The 26805-nt window shown below is 58.8% G+C and overlaps 1 protein-coding gene across 9 annotated transcripts; it reads right to left on the reverse strand.

Annotated features, from left to right (window-relative positions):
- Positions 1-650: 650 nt before the first annotated feature.
- On the reverse strand, positions 651-26422 carry GATD3 (glutamine amidotransferase class 1 domain containing 3). 9 transcript variants are annotated; one of them, XR_006697003.2, is made up of 8 exons: positions 26225-26422; positions 25909-25961; positions 23913-24026; positions 22798-22917; positions 18131-18223; positions 14656-14812; positions 13010-13195; positions 651-1916 (listed from the first exon to the last, which is right to left on the reverse strand). XR_006697003.2 is itself a non-coding variant. In XM_005548565.4 (7 exons), the coding sequence occupies exons 1-7, from the start codon at positions 26363-26365 to the stop codon at positions 13067-13069; spliced, it is 807 nt and encodes a 268-aa protein (XP_005548622.1). In that variant the 5' UTR covers positions 26366-26422; the 3' UTR covers positions 12302-13066. The 9 variants fall into 9 exon arrangements, 6 of the variants coding, with proteins under 6 accessions (XP_073890033.1, XP_005548622.1, XP_045245308.1 ...); XR_012431938.1 differs by lacking the exon at positions 651-1916 and having other exon boundaries at positions 12302-13195; positions 23067-24026; XM_005548565.4 differs by lacking the exon at positions 651-1916 and having other exon boundaries at positions 12302-13195.
- Between the last annotated feature and the right edge of the window lie 383 nt (positions 26423-26805).

Genomic DNA, 26805 nt, shown 5'->3' on the forward strand with positions numbered 1-26805 from the left:
TCTGCCCGAGAACAAGCTCTGTTCTGCCCCACAGCGCTGTCTACACAACACAGCTAATGGCTTTGCTGTCAGCCCACACACACACACACACACACACACACACACACACACACACACACACACGATAAGGTTATGGGCTGCACTGCGTCCCCCAAATTCACAGGGTGAAGTCCCAACTTCAGGATCTGCCTGTCTTTATAGAGGTGACGAAGGTGAAACAAGGTCACCAGGGTAGGCTCTGACCCGAGCTGCCGGTGTCCTTAAACGAGGAGGACACGGACACGCAGGAGGGATGGCCACGCAAGGACACGGGGAGGTGGCGCCGCCTGCCTGCTGAGAAGCGGCCTCGTAACCGCCACGCTGAACCTCGACCGGGGACTGGAGAGAACCTGCACCTGCTGTGGAGTGCCTGGCCGTGGTGTGTGCGACGCGGCCCCAGCAAAGTCACGCAGACGGAGCCCAGCTCCCCAAGGTTGTCTTTCAATGGGAGGGGGTGACCCAGTGTTTTCCCAAAACCCAGCACGGTCCCCGGGATGCGTTCTCCACTAGGGTGGGCTGGGCAGGATCGCAGCCCAGGCTCCCAGAGACTTCCGGTGACACATCTCACAGAGCTTCCTGTTTCGGCCCAGATCAGAAACACCACGAGACGCTCGAGGAGGAATATTTTAATACTTCTGCTATTTGGCCTCACCCAAAACCAGGAAGTGCAGGGAGTCGTGAAAATGAAGAAAATGATCAGAAGCTGAGGACCAGGCCGTGCCATCCGAAGACAATCCTGAAATCTCGCTCCAGGCCCTGCCCTGTCCCTCCCTCTCTGCCCCTAGCAGGAGCCCCCTTTTCCCTTGGGGCCAAGAACCCAGGCCACCCAGGGTGCACGAGACCCACCAGGGAGGCTGCAGCAGGGGACAGAAAAGGCTGGCATGAGGGGTGGTTTCCATGTAGGGAAACTGAGTCAGCAGCCATTCCAGATCAGAGGTCCTAAGTGGGTCAGGTGTGTGGGTGTTGCACCGTCAGCCAAGACCACGGCCCACCTCCTCAACAGCTGGGCCCACGCCGTCGGGGGGCGTTCCACGAGACTTAAAAAACCGTAACCCAACCCCGAGGAGGTGCCCTCTGAGGTGGGGTATCCCACGCTAGAGTCAGGGTGACCTGAGGACGGGCCGGGCACATGGGGCCACCCTGAGTAAAGACGGGGGGACCCAGGAGGGGCTGGGACTGGCTAGGATGGTGGCTGCTGTGTGAGAGGGCATCTGGGACCCCAGCCTGCAGCCCCTCCTTGTCTCCTTGTGAGCCATGGGGCCTCAGGAAGTGCACCCCATTCTGTGCCTCAGTTTCCCTCCTGGGCTGAACTGTGTCCCCCACAGCCATGTGTCGAGGTCCTGACCCCCGGACCTGTGAGTATGACCTTAGTTGACCCCAGTATCTGTGAGTGTGACCTTATTTGACCCCAGGACCTGTGAACGTGACCTTATTTGGAGGCAGGGTCTGCACAGAGGTAATGAGGTTAAAGCGAGGTCAGCCGGGTGGGCCCTGACCCACCCAGACACACAGAGCGAGAGCAGGCCACACGACATGGGGCCGAGGCCGCGGCAGCACTTCCACCAGCCAGGGAGCACCGAAGACCTCAGGCCACAAGGCCAGGAGCGGCCTGGGACAGACCCCTCTCACGGCCTCGGGGGGCCAGCCCTGCCCACACCTTGATCTTGGGCTTCTGGCACCAGAGCCGGGGAGGGCGACTCTCTGCTGGTTTGGGTGTCTGGTGATTTGCCACAGCAGCGCTGAGTTGCCGATACGGCTACGATGCACGTCTGCAGCGACGGCTAAATGAGGTAAAACGGGTACAGAGTCAGCACGTGGTGGGCACGCCCTCAGAAGAAGTGGTGGGAGTAACAGGGCCCTGGAAGGTTCCAGAAAGCCTAAAAGATGGGAGAAGAACGTGAGTTGAGCTCTGGGATGGACCAAAGAATTCCAGAAGGGGTTGGGGCACCAAGCCTGACCCGGGGGCTCCTCTGAGCAACCCAAAACCTCCCAGACACCCACGAGCCGCCCTGGCTCTGGGCCAGCACTGAGCCCCGACTGCTGACGAATCGAGGGCCCGCCAGCCCTGTGCACTCACTTGGAGCTGCACAAGTTTACAGCGCGGTCCTGTGTGTGACTGCACTTGGTCCTCAGGAAAATTCAGTGTGTGTGTCCCAGCCACAGCCTGAGGACCGGCAGTGTGGGCCCCCCACAAGCCAGATGCCACATGGCAGGAGCAAACTGCCAATCCTCCCCTCTGCCCACCAGGCCGAGGCGGGAACCGGGACAGCCAGAGTGCCTGGTGGCCCTGGACTACCACCACCACAGGAGCGGGAGCGCCCGGCCAGCTCCAGGCTTAGAGACGATGCCCTCCCAGCTCCTGCCAGCCACAGGCTCTGCATTTGCCACCGAAAGGCTCTGCTGCACTCAGCACCCAGCCTGTGTCTCTAAATGACTGGCTGCTGTTTGTTTTTCTTGTGGCTGCGGTGGTTTCTAAGAAGGTAACTCACACTGCAAGGCAATAAAAATAGTTACTAGTCATGCCACACCTGCAGGCTGGGACCTACCGGACCTGGTCCCAGTGGCTTACACATGTGCGTAGAAACACACATCACACATGCCTATGTGCACACGCGTGCACACACACCTGCCTGCCCACAGGTGCGCTGTGCACCTGCACACACGCATGCACGGATACACACATCATACATGCCTATGTGCACATATGTACAAACACACCTGCCTGCCCACAGGTGCGCTGCACACATGTGCACGGACACACACATCACACATGCCTATGTGCACACACGTGCATACACACCTGCCTGCCCACAGGTGCGCTGCACAGCTGCACACACATGTGCACGGACACACATCTCACATGCCTGTGCACATCTCACATGCCTGTGCGCACACACCTGCCTGCCCACAGGTGTGCTGCACAGCTGCACACACATGTGCACGGACACACATCTCACATGCCTGTGCACATCTCACATGCCTGTGCACAAACACACCTGCCTGCCCACAGGTGCGCTGCACACACGTGCACGGACACACACATCACACATGCCTATGTGCACACGTGTGCACACACACCTGCCTGCCCACAGGTGCGCTGCACAGCTGCACACACATGTGCACGGACACACATCTCACATGCCTGTGCACAAACACACCTGCCTGCCCACAGGTGCGCTGCACAGCTGCACACACACGTGCACGGACACACACATCACACATGCCTATGTGCACACCTGCGCACACACGCAGTTCAAGTCCTCGCAAGCCCCATGAGCAGGAGTCACAGTGGGCACGTGATTTGTCTGAGGTCCCACCGCAGGAGAGGCAGCTGCTGAGCTGGAATCAGATACTGGGCCTGGCTGGTCAACACTGCTTGTCTGGGCAGTGAAACTCCTTCCTCATGAGGCCCTCCAGGCAACTCGGTGGCCGTGGGAAGAAGGCCCTGCCCCGCCTTCCCCTTGCCCCTCCCGCAGCACCAGCTGCTGCACTCCTCTCGCTGGAGGCCTGCCAAGTCGTCATCAGAGATGGAATCTGCCCTGTCAGACGTCAAACCACGCCCTCAGGGCCCTGAGATCAGGTCCCCAGGAGGGGCGGGGCAGGGACTGGCTGGAGTCCTGGTAGCTCTGAGCTCCGGGAGAGCAGGGTCTGCCCGCTCTGGGATGTCTGTCCTTTCAAGGCCAGGCACCTAGTCCTGGTCGTCTGGGTCCACCCGGGATGACCCTGCTCTGTTCCTGCTTCTCCCAAGCACCCGGGACCCTGGGAAGCCCGTCACAATCACCTCCCTGGACAACCCACACTGCAGAGGGCACCGCCCCGTTCCCACCACAGCCTCAGGCAGCACTGGCACCCACAGCAGGGGCCGCCCTCACAATCTCACACCGCAGGAGCCTGGGTGTGACGCTAGCCAGGCTCCCCAGAGGCGGCTGTGCTGGCCCAGGCAGCCCCATCTCTCCAGGACCCCACTGCTCCCCGGGTCCAGCCCAGGCCCTGCATTCAGCAGCTGCTCCATGAAGTAGTAAAATGAGAATATGCACAGGGCCCACACTTAGGGGACTCCTGTCATGTGGTGTCCAGCATGGCTCGTGGGTGAGGACAGCAAAACCACCAAGAAATGACCCAAGAGGCCAACAGCAGCTCCCTGGGAAGGCCCAGCAAGAAATCCCCACAACCACCTCACATCCATTATGATGCAGCCACAAGAAAAAGTGTTGGCAAGGATGTGGGGAAACCGGAACCCTTGTGTAGCGCTGCTGGGATGGAAGATGGTGCAGCTGCGGGGAGGACAGGAAGGCAGTTCCTCAAGTCAGAACGACCGCATGACGCGGCAATTCCACTTCCAGGCAGGTACCCAGAAGAACCGAAAGTGAGTCTCGGAGACACACCTGGCACCCACGTTCACGGCAGCATTATTCATACCGGCTACAACATGGAACCAGCCCCGGTGTCCATCGCCAGAGGAAGGAACACACAAAACGTGGCCCACACACACAGTGGAATATTTTTCAGCCACAAGAAGGGAATTCTGACACATGCTACAACATGGACGGGCCCCGAGGACATGACGCTGAGTGAAATGGAGACATTTTGTTAGTGGCTTGAAACAACCACCACTGTATTTGCTCACAATCCTGTGAGTCAGCCGTTTGGTTTGGGCTGGTCTCCTGGCCTGGTCTACCCAGGCTGCCCCCGCCCCTGAAGCCACTTGGTGGTTGGTGCCGGCCAATGACCCCGTGGTGCACACCTGACCGACTTCCTAGGTTCCAGCTCCTCCCCTCTAGGGCAGCCTCTGGGCCTCAGCGTCGGGGTGACTGAGGCTGACGGAGACGGCACCGTCTCCTCCACGGCACCGTCTCCTCCACGGCTGTGCCCAAGGAAGCTGCCAGGCACCCATCTACACGGCAGCACAGTCCGAATCCAGCCAGCCCCTCCCTCAGCCCCCACCCACGCCTTTCTCACCATGGCTGGAGGCCCCAGGAAAACAACACAGACACAGGGGTGGGGGGCACTTCCAGACCCAGCAGCAGCCTGGAAGGATTTCCGCAGCCACACCGCATTCCTGCAGGGAAACGCTCGCAGCAGCCAGGGTGAGTCCTGGAACCGTCTGCCCTGCTGGGTGCCTGTTCCGGCACCAAGTCCTCCTTGTGTTTTAGAGCAGGTTAAAAGTGATATCATGCCCAATCCACACCTAGGCATTTGGTATTCCAACTGCAGCAAGTTGAAGAAACAATCTTGAAAGAAGCCAGCAGAGGGTTGGGGTGGGGTGGGGAGGAACACCTAAGCTACAGAATAAGAATACATTTGGGCTGGCACGGTGGCTCGTGCCTGTAGCACTTTGAGAGGCTGAGGCGGGCGGATCACAAGGTCAGAAGATTGAGACCATCCTGGCTAACAGGGTGAAACCCCATCTCTACTAAAAATACAAAAACTAGCCGGGCGTGGTGGCGGGCGCCTGTAGTCCCAGCTACTCGGGAGGCTGAAGCAGGAGAATGGCGTGAACCTGGGAGGCGGAGCTTGCAGTGAGCCAAGATCACACCACTGCACTCCAGCCTGGGCGACTGAGCAAGACCCTGTCTCAAAAAACAACAAAACAAAAAGATACTTGTGCTACCCATTAGCAAGCAGTTCAGTGTTATTTGAAAGTGGGCTTGAAATAGTTGGAAATGTGTATCACAAAATCTAGGGTCACCACTGAAAACGTGAAAAAGTATGTCTAAGAATAGAAAACAAAATCATAAAATGGTTAATTAAAACCACAAAAGGCAGAAAAAATAAAAAACAAAAACAAAAAATAGAAAATAGGAACAAATACGGTAGATATTAATCCAACTATATCAATAGTGACTTTGAATGTCAGTGGTATAAATGCACCAATTAAAAGATAGAGATTGTCAGAATGGATCAAAAAATAAGACCTAACTATATATTATCTACACAAAACCCACTTTAAAAATAAAAACAGTGGTTGGGCACAGTGGCTCACGCCTGTAACCCCAGCACTTCGGGAGGCAGAGGTGGGCAGATCACTTGAGGTCAGGAGTTCGAGACCAGCCTGGCCAACATGGCAAAACCCCATCTCTACCAAAAATACAAAAATTAGCAGAGTGTGGTGGCGTGTGCCTGTAGTACCAGCTACTCAGGAGGCTGAGGCAGGAGAATTGCTTGAACTCAGGAGGTGAAGGCTGCAGTGAGCCAAGATCTCATCACTGTAGAGATGGGTGGCAGAGCAAGACTCTGTCTCTAAATAAATAAATAAAAAGACACATGTAGATTAAAAGTAAATGAACAGAGGAAGAAATACCATACCACATTAATCACAAGAAAGCTGGAATAGCTATATTAATTTCAGAGCAGACTTCAGAGCAAAGAAGCTTATCAGGGATAAAGGGGGGTATGCATAATAAGGGGTGTGGAGTATCTTTCCATTTTACTTCTTTGACTTATTAAAGTTTTATAATTTTCCTCATAGATCTTGTACATACCTTGTTAGATTTCTACCTAAGTTGTGTATTTCAGAGTTGCTATGTCCTCCTGGAGAGTGTGGTCTTCCCAGGGAGCTGCTGTTGGCCTCTCGGGTCATTTCTTGGTGGTTTTGCTGTCCTCACCTGTGAGCCATGTTGGACACCATGGGACAGGAGTCCCTTAAGTGTGGGCCTCGTGCATATTCTCATTTTACTTCTTTATGGAGTCGCTGCTGAATCAGGGCCTGGGCTGGACCCGGGGAGCAGTGGGGTCCTGGAGAGATGCAGCTGCCTGGGCCGGCAAAGCCTCCTCTGGGGAGCCTGGCTAGCATCACACCTGGGCTCCTGCGATGTGAGATTGTGAGGGTGGCCCCTGCTGTGGGTGCCAGTGCTGCCTGAGGCTGTGGTGGGAACGGAGTGGTGCACTCTACAGCATGGGTCCAGGGAGGTGATTGTGATGGGCTTCCCAGGGTCACGGGTGCTTGGGAGAAGCAGGAACAGGGCAGGGTCATACCAGGTGGACCAGGACAACCAGGGCTGGGTGTCCAGCCTCGCGAGGACAGACCTCCCAGAGTGGGCAGACCCTGCTCTCCTGGCGCTCAGGGCTATAGGGACTCCAGCCAGGCCCTCCTGGGGACCTGGGGACACGGTTTGGACATCTGAGAGGGGCAGATTCCAACTCTGATGACTTGGCAGGCTCCGGACTTACTATAAAGCTACATTACTCATGACAGGTGCTGGCAAAACAGACCAATGAAAGCAGAGAGAGAGCCCAGAAACAAACCTGCATGGAGAGTGAACTGGTCTGTGACAAAGCAGCAAAAGCAATGCAATGGGGCACAGTCTCCACCAAATGGAGCCAAACAATGGGGCGTTCACATTCCAAAAATGAATCCCAACACATGCGTTCCACCCCTACAACAATTCACTCAGAATGATCACAGACCTAAATGTGAAATGCAAAACTATCAAACTCCTAGAAGATAACACAGGAGAAATTCTAGATGACCGAGGGTTTGGTGATGAGTTTTAAAAACACAAGACTGAACCCAGTGGCTCCCACCTGGAATCCCAGCATTTTGGAAGACTGAGGCAGGAGGATCAGTTGAGCTCAGGAGTTTGGGATCAGCCTGGGCAACACAGTGAGACCCCGTTTCGTTTCTTTTCTTTTCTCCCTCCCTCCCTCCCTCTCTCTCTCTCTCTCTTTCATAAGGGGAGAAAAATAACAATCCAAGAAGAAACCAGTGATAAACTTGATTTCATTAAAATTAAAAACTGCTCTGTGAAGGCACTGTCAAGAGAATAAGAAGACAAGCCCCAAACCTGGAGAAAATAACTAGAAACGAGATATCATTAAAGGATTACGATCCAAAATTTACAAAGAACTCTTACAACTCAGCAAAAAGAAAATGAACAACCAATTTAAAAATGGGCAAAAATTCTGAGCCAATACCTCACCAAAGAAGATATGCAGATAGTAAATAAGCCATGAAAAGGGGCTCAGCATCATATGTTACTAGGAAATAGCAAATTAAAACAATATATCACTACACACCTATCAGCTGGCCAAAATCCAAAACACAAACACCACCAAATGCTGGTGAGGACGTGGAGCAACAGGAACGCCCATTCATTGCTGGTGGGAATGCAAAATGGTGCAGCCACTTGGGAAGACAGTTTGGCAGCTTCTTGTAAAACTTTCACCATATGATCCAGCAATCACAAAGGAGCTGATAATGTATGTCCACACAAAAACCTCCACACAGGTGTTTATAGCAACTTTATTCATAAATGCCCCAAACTGGGACAAACCTAAGATGCTCTTGAGAGGGTAAATGGATAAACTGTGGTACAGTCAGACAATGGGATATGATTCAGCACTAAAAAGAAAGAAGCTGTCAAGCCATGAAGACACATGAGGAAATTTAAATGCCTATTACCAGGCGAAAGGAGACAATCAGAAAAGGCCACATAGTGCATGAGTCCAACCACGTGACATTGTGGAAAAGGCAAAACTGTGGGGACAGTAAAAACCATCAGTGGTTATGGGGGTGGAGGGTGGGGGAGGAATGGGCAGAGCCGAGGGTTTTCAGGGCAATGAAACCATTTTGCATTCTCTGTAAATGGCGGATCCATGTCCTATATTTGTCCGAATCTACAGAATGGCTAACACCGACAGTGAATCCTAACGGATGCCACAGACTCGGGGTGATGACGCGTTCGCGTGGGTTGGTTGCCTATAATTAATGTGTGCTCTGCCAGGGTGGGGCGGGGGTGATGGTGAGGAAGGCTGTGCATGCGCGGGGGCAGGGAGTGTGTGGGACTCTCTGTACCTTCCGCTTCATTTTGCCATGAACCTAAGACTGTGCTAGAAAATAAAGTCTATTTAAAACAAAACAGAAAAGGTGATGTTAAGGGAGCCCTAGAGGAAGACGCTGGCCAGCAGTAGGTGGAAGGGGCCTGGGGGCGGGCGGGCGCCAAGGTGGCATGTCAGGTCCGTGAGCCTTGAGCCTCACAGCACGCGCCGGCCGGCTCATGCCAAGAGCCCACCACCCTCAGGGCCCAGGCCTGGCCAGGGAAGATGGAGGGGCACCCATGAGGCCCCCATCCTCTCTCCTGACGCTCCCAGTGCAGTGGGGAGATAGATGGTAAAACTGTGCTACGTGTGTACTCACAGACCTCGAGATCTGCGAGATGAGTGGCCCAGGGGCCCCTCCTCAGCCAGGGCATGCGGGGAAGTCCTCTCTGCAGAGTGACACTGAGAGCTGAGAGACAAGGGGAGCCAGTAATACAAAGAGGGGGGCTGGTCGTCCCAGGAGGGAGGGATGGAGGGTGTCAGGACCAGACATGGGGAGGAGGCATGAACCTGGTCTAGGCACAGGAGAGGAAGGGGGTGGCTTGGACAATGTTTGGAGGCAAAACCCATAGCTGGGTAGAGGGAGGGGCAGGGAGACATAGGCGGCTGGGACCAGTTTCCTGTGGGGAGCTGGGCACACAATGGCCCCCAAGACAGAGACAGGAAGAAGCGTGTGTGGGGGGCCTGGTCTGGACATGCTGAGTGGGCGGTGCTCCACTCCAAGTGTAGTGCACAGAGAAGGGCTGGAGTTCGAGGCCTCCTTGGGCAGGGGTCTGGGACAGTGAGGAGCTCGGGGGGAGGAAAGGGAAGGAGCAACATCCAAGAGAGCCTGGAGATCAGGGTGGAAGACAACCATCCCCAGGTAGATGAGGGACTGGGAGGGACAGTCAGACCAGGTCTGGGGAGAAGACCAGGAAGGAAGAACAGGTGGGAATGGAGAAGCAGCTGGGAGTGGTGGGGGAGTTGGGGTTTGAGTGTCGAAAAACTGGGAGTGGTGGGGGAGCTGGGGACTGAGTGTGGAGGAGCTGGGAGTGGTGGGGGAGCTGGGGACTGAGTGTGGAGGAGCTGGGAGTGGTGGGGGAGCTGGGGACTGAGTGTGGAGCAGCTGGGAGTGGTGGGGGAGCTGGGGACTGAGTGTGGAGCAGCTGGGAGTGGTGGGGGAGCTGAGGGCTGAGTGTGGAGGAGCTGGGAGTGGTGGGGGAGCTGGGGACTGAGTGTGGAGCAGCTGGGAGTGGTGGGGGAGCTGGGGGCTGAGTGTGGAGGAGCTGGGAGTGGTGGGGGAGCTGGGGACTGAGTGTGGAGCAGCTGGGAGTGGTGGGGGAGCTGGGGACTGAGTGTGGAGCAGCTGGGAGTGGTGGGGGAGCTGGGGACTGAGTGTGGAGGAGCTGGGAGTGGTGGGGGAGCTGGGGACTGAGTGTGGAGGAGCTGGGAGTGGTGGGGGAGCTGGGGACTGAGTGTGGAGCAGCTGGGAGTGGTGGGGGAGCTGGGGGCTGAGTGTGGAGGAGCTGGGAGTGGTGGGGGAACTGGGAGTGGTGGAGAAACAGAGAATGAAGACAAGATTATTGGGGAATGGGACATGTCCACAGCTTGAGCTCTGGTGAACCTGGACAGGAGGTAACGAGGTACCCTGGAAAGAAACCAGAGGGACAGAGCAAAGGGACGGGGTATGTGGAGACCAGGGGGGGCTTCAGGAGAGGATAGCCCAGACTCTGATGGCGCCAACAGGAAGCAGCTTGGTGGGGGGCCGCCCCCCCGGGGTCAGCCCCAAAGACAGTTCTGCCACGCCCCCTGGTGGCAGCATCTGAAGTCACAACCATGTTCCAGGGCGCACAGGCCGTGGGAGAGGCCTCTGGGATGGCAGGAGGGCCTGGTCCCTGGAACCATGCATGTCACCAGCACCCCTCCCTCCCCATGGCCTGACCTTGAACCCCTGGTTAGCTCCTGTTCCCACTGGGCCTCTTGTCCCCTTCCTTGATCACTTTATGCATGCTTGGCACTGCCATCCTCCTTCCCAGCATGTCCACACCCCCACCACTGCTGGGGGACTCCACGGCTCACCGGGCCACGTACTGGCTGCCTCCACTCCACCTGAGCTCCAGGACGAGGGCATGCTCATGACAATGCCCTTGGTACCTGAAGGTGCCTGGCACGCAGCAGCCACGGAGTCACTGTCCAGTGAACCCAGGACCGAGCTCTCCTCCAGTGAACCTGGGACCAAGCTCTCCGGTTCTGTCACGGCCCCTCTGTGGGCTTCCCAACGTACCAAGATCTATTTCTAGGGCTCGGGTTCTGGTGCTACACTGCTCAGAGCTGAGTTCCAGTCAAGCCCTACAAGCTGCAGGGCCCTGGGTGGAGCAAAGCCTCATCTGCAAGTGGGGACACTGAGGACTCCCAGGACCGCCTGGGCTAAGGGCAGACGCAGGTGGGGACAGGCCTGGCCCAGCAGAAGCACCTGAGTGTGGGGTGCCACACTGGATCACCTCAGAGAGAGAGAGAGAGAGAGAGAGCACGTGCGCGTGAAGGCGAGTACACAGGTGTGCAGCCGGGGCCTGCACGGGGCTGGGAGGTTCTGGGGACAGTGCCGCGTTCCAAGCCCAAGGGATGGTTTTGCACGTTTTCTTGGTGGAAACCCCAAAGTGCATGCTTGTAATTGTGCACGTTTCATGCACTCACGCACACGTGAATACACGTGTGGTATATGGTGCACGTTTCACGCAGTCACGCACACGTGAATATACACGTGTGGTATATGGGTACCCCCACCACACAAAATGTGTCCACACCAGCCTATGAGAAAGGGGAGGAGCCTCACCTTACCCAGGACGTGGGAGGCTCCTCTGCTGCCCGGGCCAGGGTAATCCTGGCCCCACGGCAAGTGCTGTGGGCGTGGACACCTGTGAGGCCTTCCTGAGGCCTGGCCTCGGTGGGAGGAAGGCCACTGGTGAACCCAGCTCCCACGGAGGAAGAACCAGAAGCATCAGGCCAAGACCTGATGTGGGGTGCACCGGGGCCTTCCTGCCTTACCCATGGGTCCCCCGCGCCCTCTCAAGGTGGTGGAATGAATCTGCTGATTCCACGTGGTGGGTGGGGAGGCCAAGGGGGTGTGGTGGGTAGAGTGCAATTGAGAGTTCGAGTCTTGCGGGACCAGGGGCCCCGTTCCAGGCCCAGCAGCCAACACACAGGGAGGTGCAAACCAGACCACACAGAACAGCCGTGCCAGCAGCCAGAACGGGCGTTTCCCACACCCCCACCCCAACGCTGGGCAGTTCCTGCCACTCACCCAGCGTGGGGCCTCTCAGGCTGGCCTGGCCCTGGCTGCTCAGGCAGAGACAGATCCAAAAGGCAACAGATATGTGACACTGAGTGAAGTGTGCAGACACCTGACTCCCATCCCAAGTGCTTTCTCCCCCAAACCATCCTGCATACACAGATGAACGCAGCACAGTCAAACGCCAACACACTTTATTTCCCTTCGGATGCGTCTGCAAGCTTCTGCCACACCTGAACCCACGGCCTGGCACCAACGCTACCATCACTCCCCAGAGGTCAATCTCGGAGGCTGACGTGCTGCAATTTCCCTTTCTTCCTGAAAATTAAGAGAACTGAGACTAATTGAAGAAACCTCACTGCCATTCCTCACCCAGCAGTCTCAGCAGGCCTGAAACGTGGCTCTGGGAAGTTGCCACTTTGGGAAGGCATTTATTCTCTGTGGCTACAGGGATTGCCTGCTTTAGAAACCCCCTTACGCCGATTAACTCAAAAGTCCCTTCAGAGTAGAGAACCAACCTTTCACGGTCCATAAATGTGGTATTTCTGGTTTCCTCATCAGGAGGCTTGCAAACCTAAAAATGTTCTTCCTTCCAAAAACTAATCTGAAGTATAAAACCTCGGACGGCAGAATTTTCTGTTTCTGGAAAAGCTGGTTGCGATTTGTTTTTGGGACACAGTGAGGCAAGTCCCTGTGGCAGAGAACGAATTGGCCCCTTGGCCTCTGTATGTGAGAGCAGCCCAGCAAAGCCCAGGAAGAAACACCCACCCAGGCCCTGCAGCCACCCTCCCTACAGAGAACGCCTGCAGGGTTCAGCAAAAAAAAAAAAAAAAAAAAAAAAGGGCCTGCCAGACCCCCAGCTGGACGGAAAGCAGCTGACAGCACCTCAGCCAGAGCGTGAGGCCAAGTCCTGGCACCGAGCTGGGACCCCGTCCGTGCGCGTCACTTTCCAGTGAGTTCCAGCACCTTCTGCACCATGGCCCCGATCCCGTCGTGGATGTGGTGGAGTGCCGCCTGGCACATGAAAGCTGGGGTCGTGACCACCTTGTTTTTCTGGTCCACGTGAGCTTCGTGTGCAGAGTTATGGAAAAGCCACCGTGCAGGGACCCGAGGGACTTTCAGGTGTGCAGCCCCGGCCCCTGCCCCACCCTCACCGCACGTCCTAACTTTGTTCTCAGGTAACTTGGAACAGGAGAACTTGCTCCTGGTGCAGTCTGTGCTGGCAGGACCCCGCTTTCTGTATGATTGATGCTGCTGAACAACATAGGAAGGTACCTGTTCCCAACTGACATGCATTCTAGAGGAAGGAAGCAGCGGGGAAATTCCAGGGAACGGGGCAATGCCCTCAGGGCACCTTTCATGCCAGCATCACACAGGCCCAACACCCACACATGGCCACGAGCTGCCCCGCCATGGGGGCGCACACATGCCTGGGTCCTCACAACCACCACCGGAGGCAGTAGCAGCGCCTCCACTTTTCAGAGGAAGAACTGGCAGTGAGGGAGCCGGTCCTCATGCTGCGGGGAAACAGGCAACAGGGCAGCAGGCGCACAACCGGAGCCGGCCGGCCAGACCTGAGCCTCCCCAACGCCACGCACCAGTGGCCAGGCCTCCACACCAACCAAGACATGTGCCCCCACCTTCCTGCAAGCAGTCAGCGACGTCGGGCCAGCCTTGCCCCGTGCTCCTGCCCGGCAGGAAAGCCGCAGTGGGAGACGGGCCTGACGTCGGAAGCTGCCTGTGAGTAAAAAGCTGCCCCACTGAGAGGAACTGCACCCTCCAGAACAACAGCTGCAGGGAACCGGGTCCATGCTGTACTCATTCTAGCACCTTCCGGCACCCCGGACTGTTCTGTTCTCTCAACTGGGCCCACATGGACATTATTCCAGATCCAGGCAGCGCCTCCCAGGAGCCTTCCTCCAAATCTCCCTGGGAACAGCCCCACTGGTGCTCTCGGTCCATCGTCTCAGAATCCAGGGTACACACCTCAACAGGAGGGGCCGGGGGCTGTGAGGCTGGCTAGAATCACCTGGCTATTCAAACTGGCCTGAGAACTTCCACCCAAATAAAGCCAGGAAGCGCCTGCCTCCTGCATGCCCAGATGCTCTCCCCCATTATCTCAGGAAGCCCCTCCCTCCTGCACACCTGGCCGCTCTCCCTCCACACTTCGCACACACTCTTTCCTCACCCTCCCCTGGGCTGGAGCATCCTGAGATCCCACAGCTTCCCCTGCAGGGTGCTGCCCCCTCCCCCGAGGCAGGCCCCGAGTGTGGCTGTCTGGGGGTTGCTGAGCAGACTCAACAGTCAGGCTAGGGACCTGGACCACCTGCCAACCACGCACCAGCTGGGCCGTCACAGCCATCTGCTTAACACCCGCAGACATATGGCCACGGTGCCCACCAGGGGAGGCCCCACAGGGAGAGCAGCAGGTGCAGCTCCCAGTGAAGAGGCCGCCCAGAGGCGGGGCGTCCTTATGCACGGCTCAGGGACAAGCGCAACTGCGGGCCGGGCCTGGCTACCAGGAAGGATATGGCCACTTCCTTCACGAAGTGCTTGGCACCTAAGGCCTTGATGGCTTCCGCGGTCCCAGCGTAAGGCCACTTGCCACCTTCCTCCTGCTCATGGCCCACGGTGACCTCGACTCCTCTGAGCACCTTGGCTGCGAGGACAGGCGCGATGCAGCACAAGCTGAAAGGCGAGAAGAACACGGGTCAGACGGGTGCGGGACCCCAGGCTGCACGGCCTGCAGAACAGAAATGACCCTCGCCATGACCCCAGGCTGCCCTGCCATGGGGGCCCTGCTGTCCCTGCCCGCTGTGAGCCTGGGCTGCCCGGAGGCTGTGGCCCATGGGATGTGGTGGAGGCCGCACCAGGTGACTCAAGGCTGAGTGAGGTGTCCTCAGCCCCACTCCCCACCCAGCACTCCCTGCAGGCACTCAGGCACCAGGCCACGGAACCCCGAGGTGAGCCCCCAACAGTCACGGATGAGCCCCAAGCCCCAGGACACCCCAGACTGGCGGGAGTCCCGGGCTGCCGAAGTCCACTCACAGAGCAGGTAAAGGCGTGCGGCTGCCCCAGCCCTGAGTTGTGGGATGCTCTGTGACCCCAGGAACAGGTATCACAGCTGCACTGACCAGCCACACCAGACCCCCTTCACAGTGGAGGCACAGCGGGCCAGGAGCAGCCTCACCAGCCTCCGACCTGCAGCGCAAGTCTCAGCAAGTGCAGGCTGGTGGCGCATGCCCGACCCTGACACGCAGGCCACAACAGCTCCACCCGGGCCCTAAAGCTGAGGGTCCCGCCATGCCCACCCCTGGGTCCTACTTCTGCTTCACCAGGAACCCCTTCCTGCCCAGCCAACAGAGGCCCCTCTGTGTGCTAGGCACTGTGCTCACAGCAGCGCCTTCAGCGACCTGTGTTGTCCACACCTCACGGCCACCCAGGGGCAACAGTGGAAAGGGCACGGCCTCATCAAACAGCAGCCCCATTCCCTGGCAACCTGTGGTGTGGCCCACAGCTGTCAGGCCCCATCCTGCCCCCAACACCCCACACCTTGGCCTGTCTTCCTTCATCCCTCCTCCCGCCGTCTATAGTCCTACCCACTCCCAACAGGCCCAGGTGGAAACTGCTACCATGGGCTATAACAAAACACTGTTAACAACACATGTCACAGTCAGGCACAGTGGCTCATGCCTGTAATCCCAGCACTCTGGGCAGCTGAGGCAGGCAGATCACCTGAGGTCGGGAGTTCGAGACCAGCATAACACGGCGAAAACTCATCTCTATTAAAATTACAAAAATTAGGCCTGATGGCAGGTGCCTGCAATCCCAGCTACTTGGGAGGCTGAGGCAGGAGAATGGCTTGACCGAGGCGGGGGGGGCTGCAGTGAGCCGAGATCACTCCAGCCTGGGCAACAGAGAGACTCTCTCAAAACAAACCCACCCCTCAAAACTGCATGTCCTAAAGCTGAAGCAACTTCCGGCTGCCTATGAGACGAAGGCCCCCTGCCGCCCTCCGAGCAGACAGGAAGTCTGGGAAGCAGGGTCTCAGGGACTCCTGATGCTGTGTGCAGCCGCCTGGCCATCAAGTGCCAGCTACAGATACCACAGCATCTCCTGGCACAGCCGAGCACCCACCTCGACTACTGCATTCAAGGAAAGGGTCCCAGCACTAAGTAGCCGGGCCGCCTAACAGCCCCTGGCCCGCCACGCAGGCCTCTGGCACCAGGTTGAGGGGTGGGTGGGGCCGGCTGCAGGAGGGACCTCAAGGCAGGCTGACATGGAAACTGTGTGCCCAGCCACAGAACCACTGCCACGCCCCTCTCCGCTTAAGAAGGGAACGCTGCAGCGGGAAAGGATTTAGGTTTCCTCAGGCAAGAGAAAAAGCCTGTGGGTCACCGTGCACGGGAGCCCCATGGCCAGACCAGGGAGCAGACGGGCTTGCGCCCCACGCTGTTTCCAGGGGAGCCTCGTGGCTGGACCGGGGAGGAGACGGGCTTGCGCCCCATGCTGTTTCTAGGGGAGCCTCATGGCCGGACCGGGGAGGAGATGGGCTTGCACCCCACGCTGTTTTCAGGGGAGCCCCGTGGCTGGACCGGGGAGCAGACGGGCTTGCGCCCCGTGCTGTTTCCGGGGGAGCCTCATGGCCGGACCGGGGAGGAGACGGGCTTGCGCCCTGTGCTGTTTCTAGGGGAGCCTCATGGCCGGACCGGGGAGGAGATGGGCTTGCACCCCACGCCGTTTTCAGGGGAGCCCCGTGGCCGGACCAGGGAGGAGACGGGCTTGCGCCCTGTGCTGTTTCTAGGGGAGCCTCATGGCTGGACGGGGGAGGAGATGGGCTTGCACCCCACACTGTTTTCAGGGGAGGCATGTTCACCTGCCGGAGGGCTATCTTGTTTCACCGAGATTTTGAACCAGCCACAAAAGAAAGGGCCATGGGCTCCTCCCTCTGGGCGCTCATCCCAGGAACGTTTCTCTGACAAGGACGGGATCCCAAGGTGGGGACCGTCGGCGGTATCTTCACCTGGGCTGTGTGCGCCTGTAGCAGGGACCTCCTTCGGGAGCTCTGAGCCTGCACCTCTTCCTGTGGCTCCGCCATGTCACCCGGGACGGTGACCAGGCGGGTCCTTAAGTGATTGACTGTGGGTGGGGAGGGTTTTTTTCCCCAGCCCTGCTCAGACAGAGGATTCTGGTAGAGCCTTATCCTTGTTTGGTTAACAGAACCTGGTAGTGAGCGGCCATTGCACGTGCCTCACAGATGTTCATCAACACAATTGCGGCTCTCGCCCTGCTCCAGGGATTTCTCCAACTGGGGACAGATGCCAGCACCAGATGCAGCTGAGACCCGGACAGCGCAGCACCGGGTTCCGGGACCACCAAGGAGCCGGTGCGGGGAGGCTCGTGGAAGCATCACACCTGCCACGGTGGAACCCGGCCTTGCTGGGTCACCGTCACTCATCTGAGGGTGACTTCCCGGCTGCACACGGCGAAGAGCACACAATCCCTGCAGGGCCGTGACCCGCCACGGAAGCCAAGGCGCTGATGGAGTGGGCACCCACCTCGTGCTGTCAGCCTCAGGATCCAGGCTTTGTCTGAGCAGGGGCAAAGGGGCATGGTCGGCTGTGGTTCCCCAGGAGGGAGGCTGCTGGGAGTGGACGGCATCAGGGACGGTGCACGTGCTGTAGTGACTGACCAGAAGTCAGCGGGGTTGGGGATACTGTGGCTAAGGAGCTTGGGAGAAGGGGTCTGGTAAAGGCTAGGGGTCCTGAGAGACTGCCTACGGATGCCTCTGGGAGCTGAGAGAATTCCAAGTGTCCGCTAGGGAAGTGGAGCGTACCCTTTCCTTCCTGTTAAGTTACCAGTGACATCGCGTGAAATCCCCTCAGCTAAAACAAGAAAACCAGCTGTGAGTTTTCAGGATCAGTGGCAGCTCCTGGCTGGGTATGGAGGCCACAGGCCCATGCACCCTCCTCCCTCACTGCCCGAGGCCTGAGCGGCGGTACATACCCGATGGGCTTCCCGGCCTGGTGGAACTCCTTCAGGACACGCTCCACTTCTTTATTAACTTTGCAATCTTTTCCGTCCACGGCAAACGTGCTCCTACCGGGAGAGAAAAGGCCTCCTCAGACAGCCTCACAACCAGGGTCTACTCCTGGAGGGCTTCCTAGGCACAGCTCCAGACCCTCAGTCAGCTGCAGCAAGAGACATGGGCATGGCTGCACATACGCGCGTTTGATGTGAACACCTTTTCCTGTTTTTTAAACAGAAAGCAGCACAGAAAGCAGGAGGATCAGGAAGGGTGGAGCAGGAGGCCACCAGGCCGAGAGGGCTCACGCCCTGGAACCTTCTGGAGCAGCTGGCGGAACCCAGGCTGCGGTGCTGAGACTCAGACACCGGTATCCGGCTCCTGACTCCCATGGCGCTTGTCAGCTTTCTGTTATGATGTTGGCTGTGTTGGGCCTCGGGCAGCCTCTGACCTCCTGCCTGCCTTTCACCTGCCCCAAAGCAGGACTGTAATGTTCCCCGCCTTTCTCCTGAGAGGGTCCCCCACTCCCTGGGGGAGAATGCTGACGTCATGTTTCCCTGAGCACTGTAAGCCACTCCAGCAAACGCGGTTGTGGGAACCCCAACTTCAGTGAAGTTAATCGGTCAGTTCCAGAAGCTCAAGGCTGGTCACCGGTGTGTGTCGGAGGGCAGTCTTGGGGACGGAGCCCTCAACCCGTGGGGTTGGACGCTGCCCCGGGTCCATACTATCGGAACTGAATTAGAAGGCAGCAGCGACCCCTGCGTGGTGCCTGGGGAAGACCCTTCAAAGCCGCTCACAGGAGCCTTCTGTGTAGACGGCTGTTGTGGCGGGAGGAGGAGAAACACGGTGTGTGAGTTCTTCCTCAAAACAAAGGGGCCGCAAGAAACTCCAGAGCTTCTGGAAAAAGAAACGCAATCGGCCCCCAGGCATAACAAGCACTCTCGCTCCAGTGACCATGAAACAAACGCAGGTTTACCCAAGACACCAGCATCCACACCTAGGCCGAGGAGCAGGAGCTGTGGAGGGCACGTGGGGCGGGGAAGGTCTCTCCACCCTGCCCATGGGGCGTGTGTTTGGCAATGCCACCAAATCTACAAGTGGACACACCTTCCCACGAACGCCACCCCCGGGCTCTACGCCACCGCTCACGCACCCCAGTCCTCCGCCCCAGCATTTTCCACACGGCTTTGCTGGCAGAGTACTGGGAATCTTCTGGAGGCAGCGGGTGTTCACCGTCCCCACGGGTGACTGTCTCAGAGGGTGGGGAGCGGCCACGGCTGCAGCTCGTCAGAGCGCACTGCACTGTGAACACGCAGGGCAGGCTCTCCCAGAACGCGCTGGACAGGTCAGTGAAAATGGGAGCTTCGCCCAGGAGATGTGGGCTCAGACCCACGGGCACATCGGTCCCAGGGTCCATCAACACCTTGAAAGCCAAAAGCAAGACCCACAGACCCCCGAGAACCGCTGCGCGCCTCACGCCGCCTCACTGCGCGCATCTCACTTCTCCGCGCATCTCACTTCTCCACGCATCTCACTTCTCCGCGCATCTCACTTCTCCGCGCATCTCACTTCTCCGCGCAACTCCACCTCAGGCCGCGCATCTCACTTCTCCGCGCACCGCCACCTTACGCCGCGCACCCCCACCTCACTCCGCGCACCGTCACCTCACTCCACACACCGCCACCTCACTCCACACACCCCCACCTCACTCCGCGCACCTCACTTCACACACCCTCACCTCACTCCGCGCACCTCCACCTCACTCCGCGCACCTCCACCTCACTCCGCGCACCTCACTCCGCGCACCGCCACCTCACGCCGCGCACCCCCACCTCACGCCGCGCACCCCCACCTCACGCCGCGCACCCCCACCTCACGCCGCGCACCTCCACCTCACTCCGCGCACCTCACTCCGTGCACCGCCACCTCACTCCGCGCACCGCCACCTCACTCCGCGCACCCCCACCTCACTCCGCGCACCCCCACCTCACTCCGCGCACCTCCACCTCACTCCGCGCACCTCCACCTCACTCCGCGCACCTCACTCTGCGCACCCCCACCTCACGCCGCGCACCCCCACCTCACGCCGCGCACCGCCACCTCACGCCGCGCACCGCCACCTCACGCCGCGCACCCCCACCTCACGCCGCGCACCCCCACCTCACGCCGCGCACCTCACTCCGCGCACCGTCACCTCACTCCGCGCACCGCCACCTCACGCCGCGCACCGCCACCTCACGCCGCGCACCGCCACCTCACGCCGCGCACCTCCACCTCACTCCGCGCACCCCCACCTCACTCCGCGCACCTCACTCCGCGCACCGCCACCTCACTCCGCGCACCGCCACCTCACGCCGCGCACCGCCACCTCACGCCGCGCACCTCCACCTCACGCCGCGCACCTCCACCTCACGCCGCGCACCTCCACCTCACGCCGCGCACCGCCACCTCACGCCGCGCACCGCCACCTCACGCCGCGCACCGCCACCTCACTCCGCGCACCTCACTCCGCGCACCTCACTCCGCGCACCGCCACCTCACGCCGCGCACCCCCACCTCACTCCGCGCACCTCCACCTCACTCCGCGCACCTCACTCCGCGCACCGCCACCTCACGCCGCGCACCCCCACCTCACTCCGCGCACCCCCACCTCACTCCGCGCACCTCACTCCGCACACCCCCACCTCACTCCGCGCACCTCACTCCGCGCACCTCACTCCGCACACCTCCACCTCACGCCGCGCACCCCCACCTCACTCCGCGCACCTCACTCCTCCGCGCACCTCACTCCTCCGCGCACCCGCACCTCACTCCGCGCACCCGCACCTCACTCCGCGCACCCGCACCTCACTCCGCGCACCCGCACCTCACTCCGCGCACGCGCACCTCACTCCGCGCACCTCACTCCTCCGCGCACCTCACTCCGCGCACCGCACCTCACTCCGCGCACCTCCACCTCACTCCGCGCACCCCACTCCGCGCACCCCCACCTCAGTCCACGCATCTCAGTCCGCGCACCTCAGTCCGCGCACCGGCACCTCACTCCGCGCACCTCACTCCTCCGCGCACCTCACTCCTCCGCGCACCTCACTCCGCGCGCCTCACGCCGGTGCCTCCGGGCTGGCAAAACGTGGAGGAGCCACGCCAGGGCACACAGCCACCAGCACACCCTCCAGTTGCCCCCGGGCCCTGCCACACACGGTGTCAGCAGTCAGAGCCTCGTGGAGATGGCGGCGACGTGGGGACAACTGGACAAAACATGGAGCCTGACGTGGGACTGCGTGAGGCAGCACCAACGAGGCTTGCTGGCTTTCAGGAGAAGGGGTTGACAGGCTGGGGCGGGGCTTCCGGTGGGAGAGGGGTGAGGGCACGGCCAAGGGCGCAGAGAAAACGGCTGGCATCTGAGGAAGGAGACCTCCGAGGTTTCGGGATAGGAAGGGCGCATTCTTCAGATGGAGACTGCCTGCCCCTCGACTCTGGATGCAGGCTGCTCAGGGCGGGGCGAGCGGCCAGTCAGGCTCCAGCCTGCCCTCGAAACAGGAGCCGCCAACCGGGGCCGGCCCTGCTGGGGCTGCCACCCACACCGTGGCACAGAAGCCACCTGCACGCTCAGACGCACTGTGGCCAGTGCTCCTGCAGGTGACAGAGCTGTCCCTGGAGGGTCAGCCCGGCACCACCTCCACCTCGCAGGCAGGGCCATGGGGGTGGTGCCAAGAGAATCTCCACAAATGTGCGATGAGAGAGAGGAGACACAGAGAATGGAAAGAGGATCTGGAACTCAAGGAGGCCACCATGTGGGAGCCGGCCACGCCTCCACAGTTCACGATCCAGCTACCATGGAACCAACCCAAGCAGCCACGCGGAGGCGGCCGCCTTCTTCCTGGTCAGGACCTCCACCTAAAACACCACGAAGAAAACCAATTCCTGACGCTGCAAGGTTCCATAAGAGAACTGGGGCCGGGCACAGTGGCTCAGGCCTGGAATCCCAGCACTTTGGGAGGCCCAGGCGGGAGGGAGACTTGAGCCCAGAAGTTCCAGACCAATTTGGGCTACATGTAAGGCTACAAAAAAACAAACACAAAAACAAAACACATGGGCGTGGTGGCATGCACCTATAGTCCCAGCTATTCAGGAGGATGAGGCTGGAAGATGGCTTGAGCCCAGATCATGGCTGTAGTGAGCTACGATCGTGCCATTGCATCCCTGCCTGGGCAACAGACCAAGACCTCATCTCTACAGACAAAAAGAAAAAAAAAGAAAAAATAAAATAAAAGGAGGAAAAAGTGGGATCTCCAACGAGTAAATAGAGACTGATTTCAATGTGACGAGATCTACCAGCACAGTGATTAGATAAGAGGGAGCCCCAAACCCACTCTGACCGCTGCTGGGTCCCAGGAATGCTCAGAGACAAGACAGCAGAGAAGCAGAAAAAAAAGCACGTCTTGCTAAAATCCTAAGACCCAACCCTAAGAACGGCTCCCAAATCAGAGAGCAGTCACGTGCCCTGCCCAGACCCCTAAACCCAGAGGCTGCTCCCATCACTACCCCCTCCCATCACCACTCCATTGCCCACATCGGACAGCAGGCAGGGGCACCCCCTTCCCATCTCCACATGGAAAGTGGAAGACCTCAAAGCTCAAATACGCACAGGTTTTTAGCCGCTCCAAAGCCTCCTGGAAAGATGGCGGCATCATGGTTGGCTGCACTGAGCTTGGCCAGGTCTGTGATCTTGCCACGGGCAATCCTTGCAGACTCGGTCAAAACATTCCTGGGAAAGAGCACAGGGCAAAAAGCCTCAGCATGCTGGTGGAGGACTGCGGAGCGGGGCAGGGGCACAGCCCACAGGCGACACGCTCCACACACATGGCTCTCAGCCACACAGGGACTTACTTCCAGGTCGGCATGTTTGGTCACTACCTGGAAAGGCAACATGGTTCTAGCAACGCTAAGTCTATGCTGGACTCTTCAGATCAGCACCTCCGAACCTGCACCAAATCACGCTGAATCTCCTGCACCGTCAGTCAAGGCCCACGGGAAATGAAGTCTCTCCGAGTGTCTAAAGCAGACAGAATTCTGTGCACTCATCAGGACGGTGGGACTCAGTGGGGAAGGTAAGAAGCCAGGACTCAGGACCAGAGTGAGGCAACATGAAGGCCAGTCACCACAGGAAGCCGCTAGCCTCCAGGTGTGGGGGCCGAAGGTGCAGGTCCAGGTACAGAAGCCAGGGTCCAAGGCAGGAAAAGAAACCCCCCACTGGTGAGAAGCACAGCCCCAGGAGGCAGCGGCGGCTTCTTCCTCCAGTCTCCAGCCCCGACCTCTCACGGTCCAAAGCCAGCTGGAAGGCACCTGGGAATGGCCTGCCCAGGGCTGTCGGGCAGGACGGGCAAGGGAAGTGGATCTTGGGCCACGCAGGCCAGAACCACACACACCGCAGTAATAGACATGTTGCTGGGAACCAACAAAACAGATCTGGAGGCCAGACAGGGGAAGAAGGTGGGCAGCCAAACTGAGAAACACCACCTCTGCTCAAGACAAAGGTATGAGGAGCTTTACTCAGTGGGAAGCGATACGGTCGATATTTTCACTCCTGTGAGTACTGGAAGGAAGGCACTACTGAACCTCAGCAGCATTACTTCCAGAACAGCCTGAGCACAACTGCTCAGAGGACATTCACTTGCACCCACGACTTGGTTTAAGCTAAGCCAGCAAAAAAAGCTGCACCGTGGGAGGTGGACAAGAAGCAAGTTCCAATCCCACCCCCACCTGCTCTCGCTTTCAGACGGCTGCCCCTTGGTGTGGTCAATCACGTGCATCTGAGGGACGTCAGGAGCAAAGATCTGGACTTCGGCCCCTCCACGGCTCAGGTGCACCAGGATCCTGCACCGGGGAAAACCAGAGACAAGTCTTCAAAATCTGCCCCATCCAGATTTGTGTTAACACATTTTTAAAAACAGGATTTTAGCTAAGTGCCAGGAATAAATTCCTAATGTACATTAATATCTTACTTGCTCTGCAAAAAGTTACGGTTGGTTCCATACCAAGCCAAATGTCCCCCACAGCCCCATTCCAATTCACTGTCGGTTGGTGGGTTACGACTATGACAGACCCTCAAAAGTAGGCTATGGAGATTAGCTGGTCCCAACAGCTCCCTTTGCAAGCTGGGGTATGGGGGCCGGGTGACTCCACTGAGGGCACAGCCTGAAGGCCTGCGGGTCCCCGGCTGCTGAGTGCTCTGCCTACACCCAGGGCCTGGCTGCCCTCCTCCAGTTGATTGCTGCGAGCACCAAGAGTGAGAAGCAGCAGTGTGCTCAGAGGGCCACATGCACAGAAGGGTATGAGGGGGCTTTCAGTCGCTACTTAGTTCAATTTCTAGTCTCCCTCAACTTTCCCATCACAGATGGTGGGAGAGACACAGAGACCCCAGGACAACACTACAGGCCAGGCAGCTCCATCTCGCCAAGGGCAAGGGCAACAGAAGCTCCTCCTGGAGACAACAGCTGACATTACGTGGGCTCACGCTGGCATCCGCAATTCCCGGTGCCAACAGGAGATAGCTCGCTAAGCCCACCCACACACTAAGTCCTCACTATCCCTTATGTGGAGGAGGAAACCGTATCACTGACTTGCCAGAGGGAGAGGTCAGGACCTGGCCCTGGCACTTGGGTTCCGCTATCCATAAGAAATCCACTCAGACACCCCAGACACAAGACCCTGTCGTTCTGCCTGGGAGGGCTCAAGCTATTCTAAGGCTATCTGCTATCCCACCAAGGCCGAAATGAAACACATCCTGGCCCTTTCCCCCAGCTCACTCTGCCTAGTGCCAACTCTAACCAGCCGGGTCGGGCCTCCTACAAAGCCACCAGCCTCAGGCCCTTCTTCATGGCCTGACACCCCTTTGCCACCACCCAGCTCTCCCCTCTCCAGTTCACCCTGAACCACATGGGAACTGCAGGCACCTGGCACTTGCGGAGGCCTCCTGCCCTACCAGTTCGGCCTGCAGTCATTTCCAGTAACATAGGCAATCAGACCACCAACCACTCAGCAATAGCTGACCAGTTACATAAACGGTAACCTGTCTAGGACCCAGAAATAACAAGCAACTGTTAACGTTGAGAACTGGATGAATGGGAATTAGTTCCCATGTGTCAGAAACATCTACAAAACACGGGTGAGCATGATCTCAGTGTTTTCAAAATGTGTGTGTCCTGAAAACAGGCAAGTGAAAAGCTGAGTGATCACCTCTAGGTGACAGTATGACACTTAAAAACTGTGCTTCCTTAGTGTCTCCCTGGGTTTTGCAAGTCGTTTTTGCTTTTTTTAGCCAATAGGGTATTTAAAATACAAGCTCTCTAGGCCGGGTGCGGTGGCTCATGCCTGTAATCCCAGCACTTTGGGAAGCTGAAGCGGGAGGATCACTCGAGGTCAGGAGTTTGAGACCAGCCTGGCCAACATGGTGAAACTCCGTTATCTACTAAAAATACACAAATTAGTTGGGTGTGGTGGTGTACGCTTGTAGTCCCAGCTACTCGGAAGGCTAAGGCAGGAGAATCGCTTGAACCCAGGAGGCGGAGGCTGTAGTGAGCCAAGATCGCGCCACTGCACTCCAGACTGGGCGCTGTTTCAAAAGATAAAAAATAAAAATAAAATAAGATACATGCTTTCTCTAAACTGTTCAAAAAAGAGTAAGTTGCACTGGTAGACAAGCCTTCTTGAGGCCCCCGGGGTGAAGGTGGAGGACCAGCTGCCCCTGAGGACTTACGCCGAGGCCTCATGGATCTCGGTCCCATCGTAGACTCCGCATCCAGACAGCACCTGCGAGAGGAGCGGGAGCTGACCCGGGGGAAAGGGGCCGACCTGGGCGGCGGGAGCTGATTCCGGGGAAAGGGGCCGATCTGGGCGGCGGGAGCTGACCCGGGAAAAAGGGGCCGACTTGGGCCGCAGGAGTTGACTCCGGGTGAAGGGGCCGACCTGGGGCGGCGGGAGCAGACCTAGGAAGAGGGGCCGACCTTGGGCGGGGAACAGCGAAGGCTGATCTCTGGAGGCGGGAGCTGACCTCACCCGCTCCGTCCACTCACCAGCGCGACCTTGGCCGCGGGCTGCGGCGCGGAGAGGTGAATGGCTGCGCGCTGGGAAGGCGTCCGACCGCCGGGGGACAGGGACGCGAAGGCAGATGCCGCAGCGAGCCTCGAGCCCACCAGGGCCCTCACAGCCGCCATTGCGGTGAGGACAGCGGGGTCGGAAGGTCACGCCGGGTCAGAGCGTGCGCACCTAACCGCCCACAAACGCGTTGCTTGTGGGGACCGCGCCTGCGCAGTCTTCGGGGCGGAGACAAGACCCGCCCCCGTCTCAGCCCAATCACGAGAGTGAGCCGGTGGGCGGGGCCGCGCCTGCGCAGAGCCTCCGGGTAGAGTTCCGGGAACCCTGTTCTCCCTCCGGTGGTGGCTGAGGGCGCGGGCTCCAGGCTGAGGGATGCTGGTGACTCCCGGGGTCTCCAGCGCCGCCCCCATCGGACGCCTCCACAGGCGGCGCGCCCTTCCTGTCATCCGCGGAGCAGCCTGGCCTCGGGGCGGCGCGCCCTTCCTGCCATCCGCGAAGTAGCCTTGCCTCGGGGCGGCTCAGCCCGGCGCTTCTTACCTTACCTCCGTCTCATCCTTAA

Source organism: Macaca fascicularis, chromosome 3 (assembly GCF_037993035.2).
Source record: "Macaca fascicularis isolate 582-1 chromosome 3, T2T-MFA8v1.1".
Lineage (NCBI taxonomy): Eukaryota > Metazoa > Chordata > Mammalia > Primates > Cercopithecidae > Macaca > Macaca fascicularis.

What these genes read in the sequence shown, in the direction of transcription:
- GATD3 (XM_015446796.4), bottom strand. Translation starts at nt 26,365, where the DNA reads ATGGCGGCTGTGAGGGCCCTGGTGGGCTCGAGGCTCGCTGCGGCATCT. An exon ending in GAGATCCATGAGGCCTCGGC is followed by an intron (nt 24,027 to 25,908) that starts GTAAGTCCTCAG and finishes TCCCCGGTGCAG; the next exon opens with GATCCTGGTGCACCTGAGCC. An exon ending in TTTGGAGCGGCTAAAAACCT is followed by an intron (nt 18,224 to 22,797) that starts GTGCGTATTTGA and finishes CTCTCCCGGTAG; the next exon opens with GAGCACGTTTGCCGTGGACG.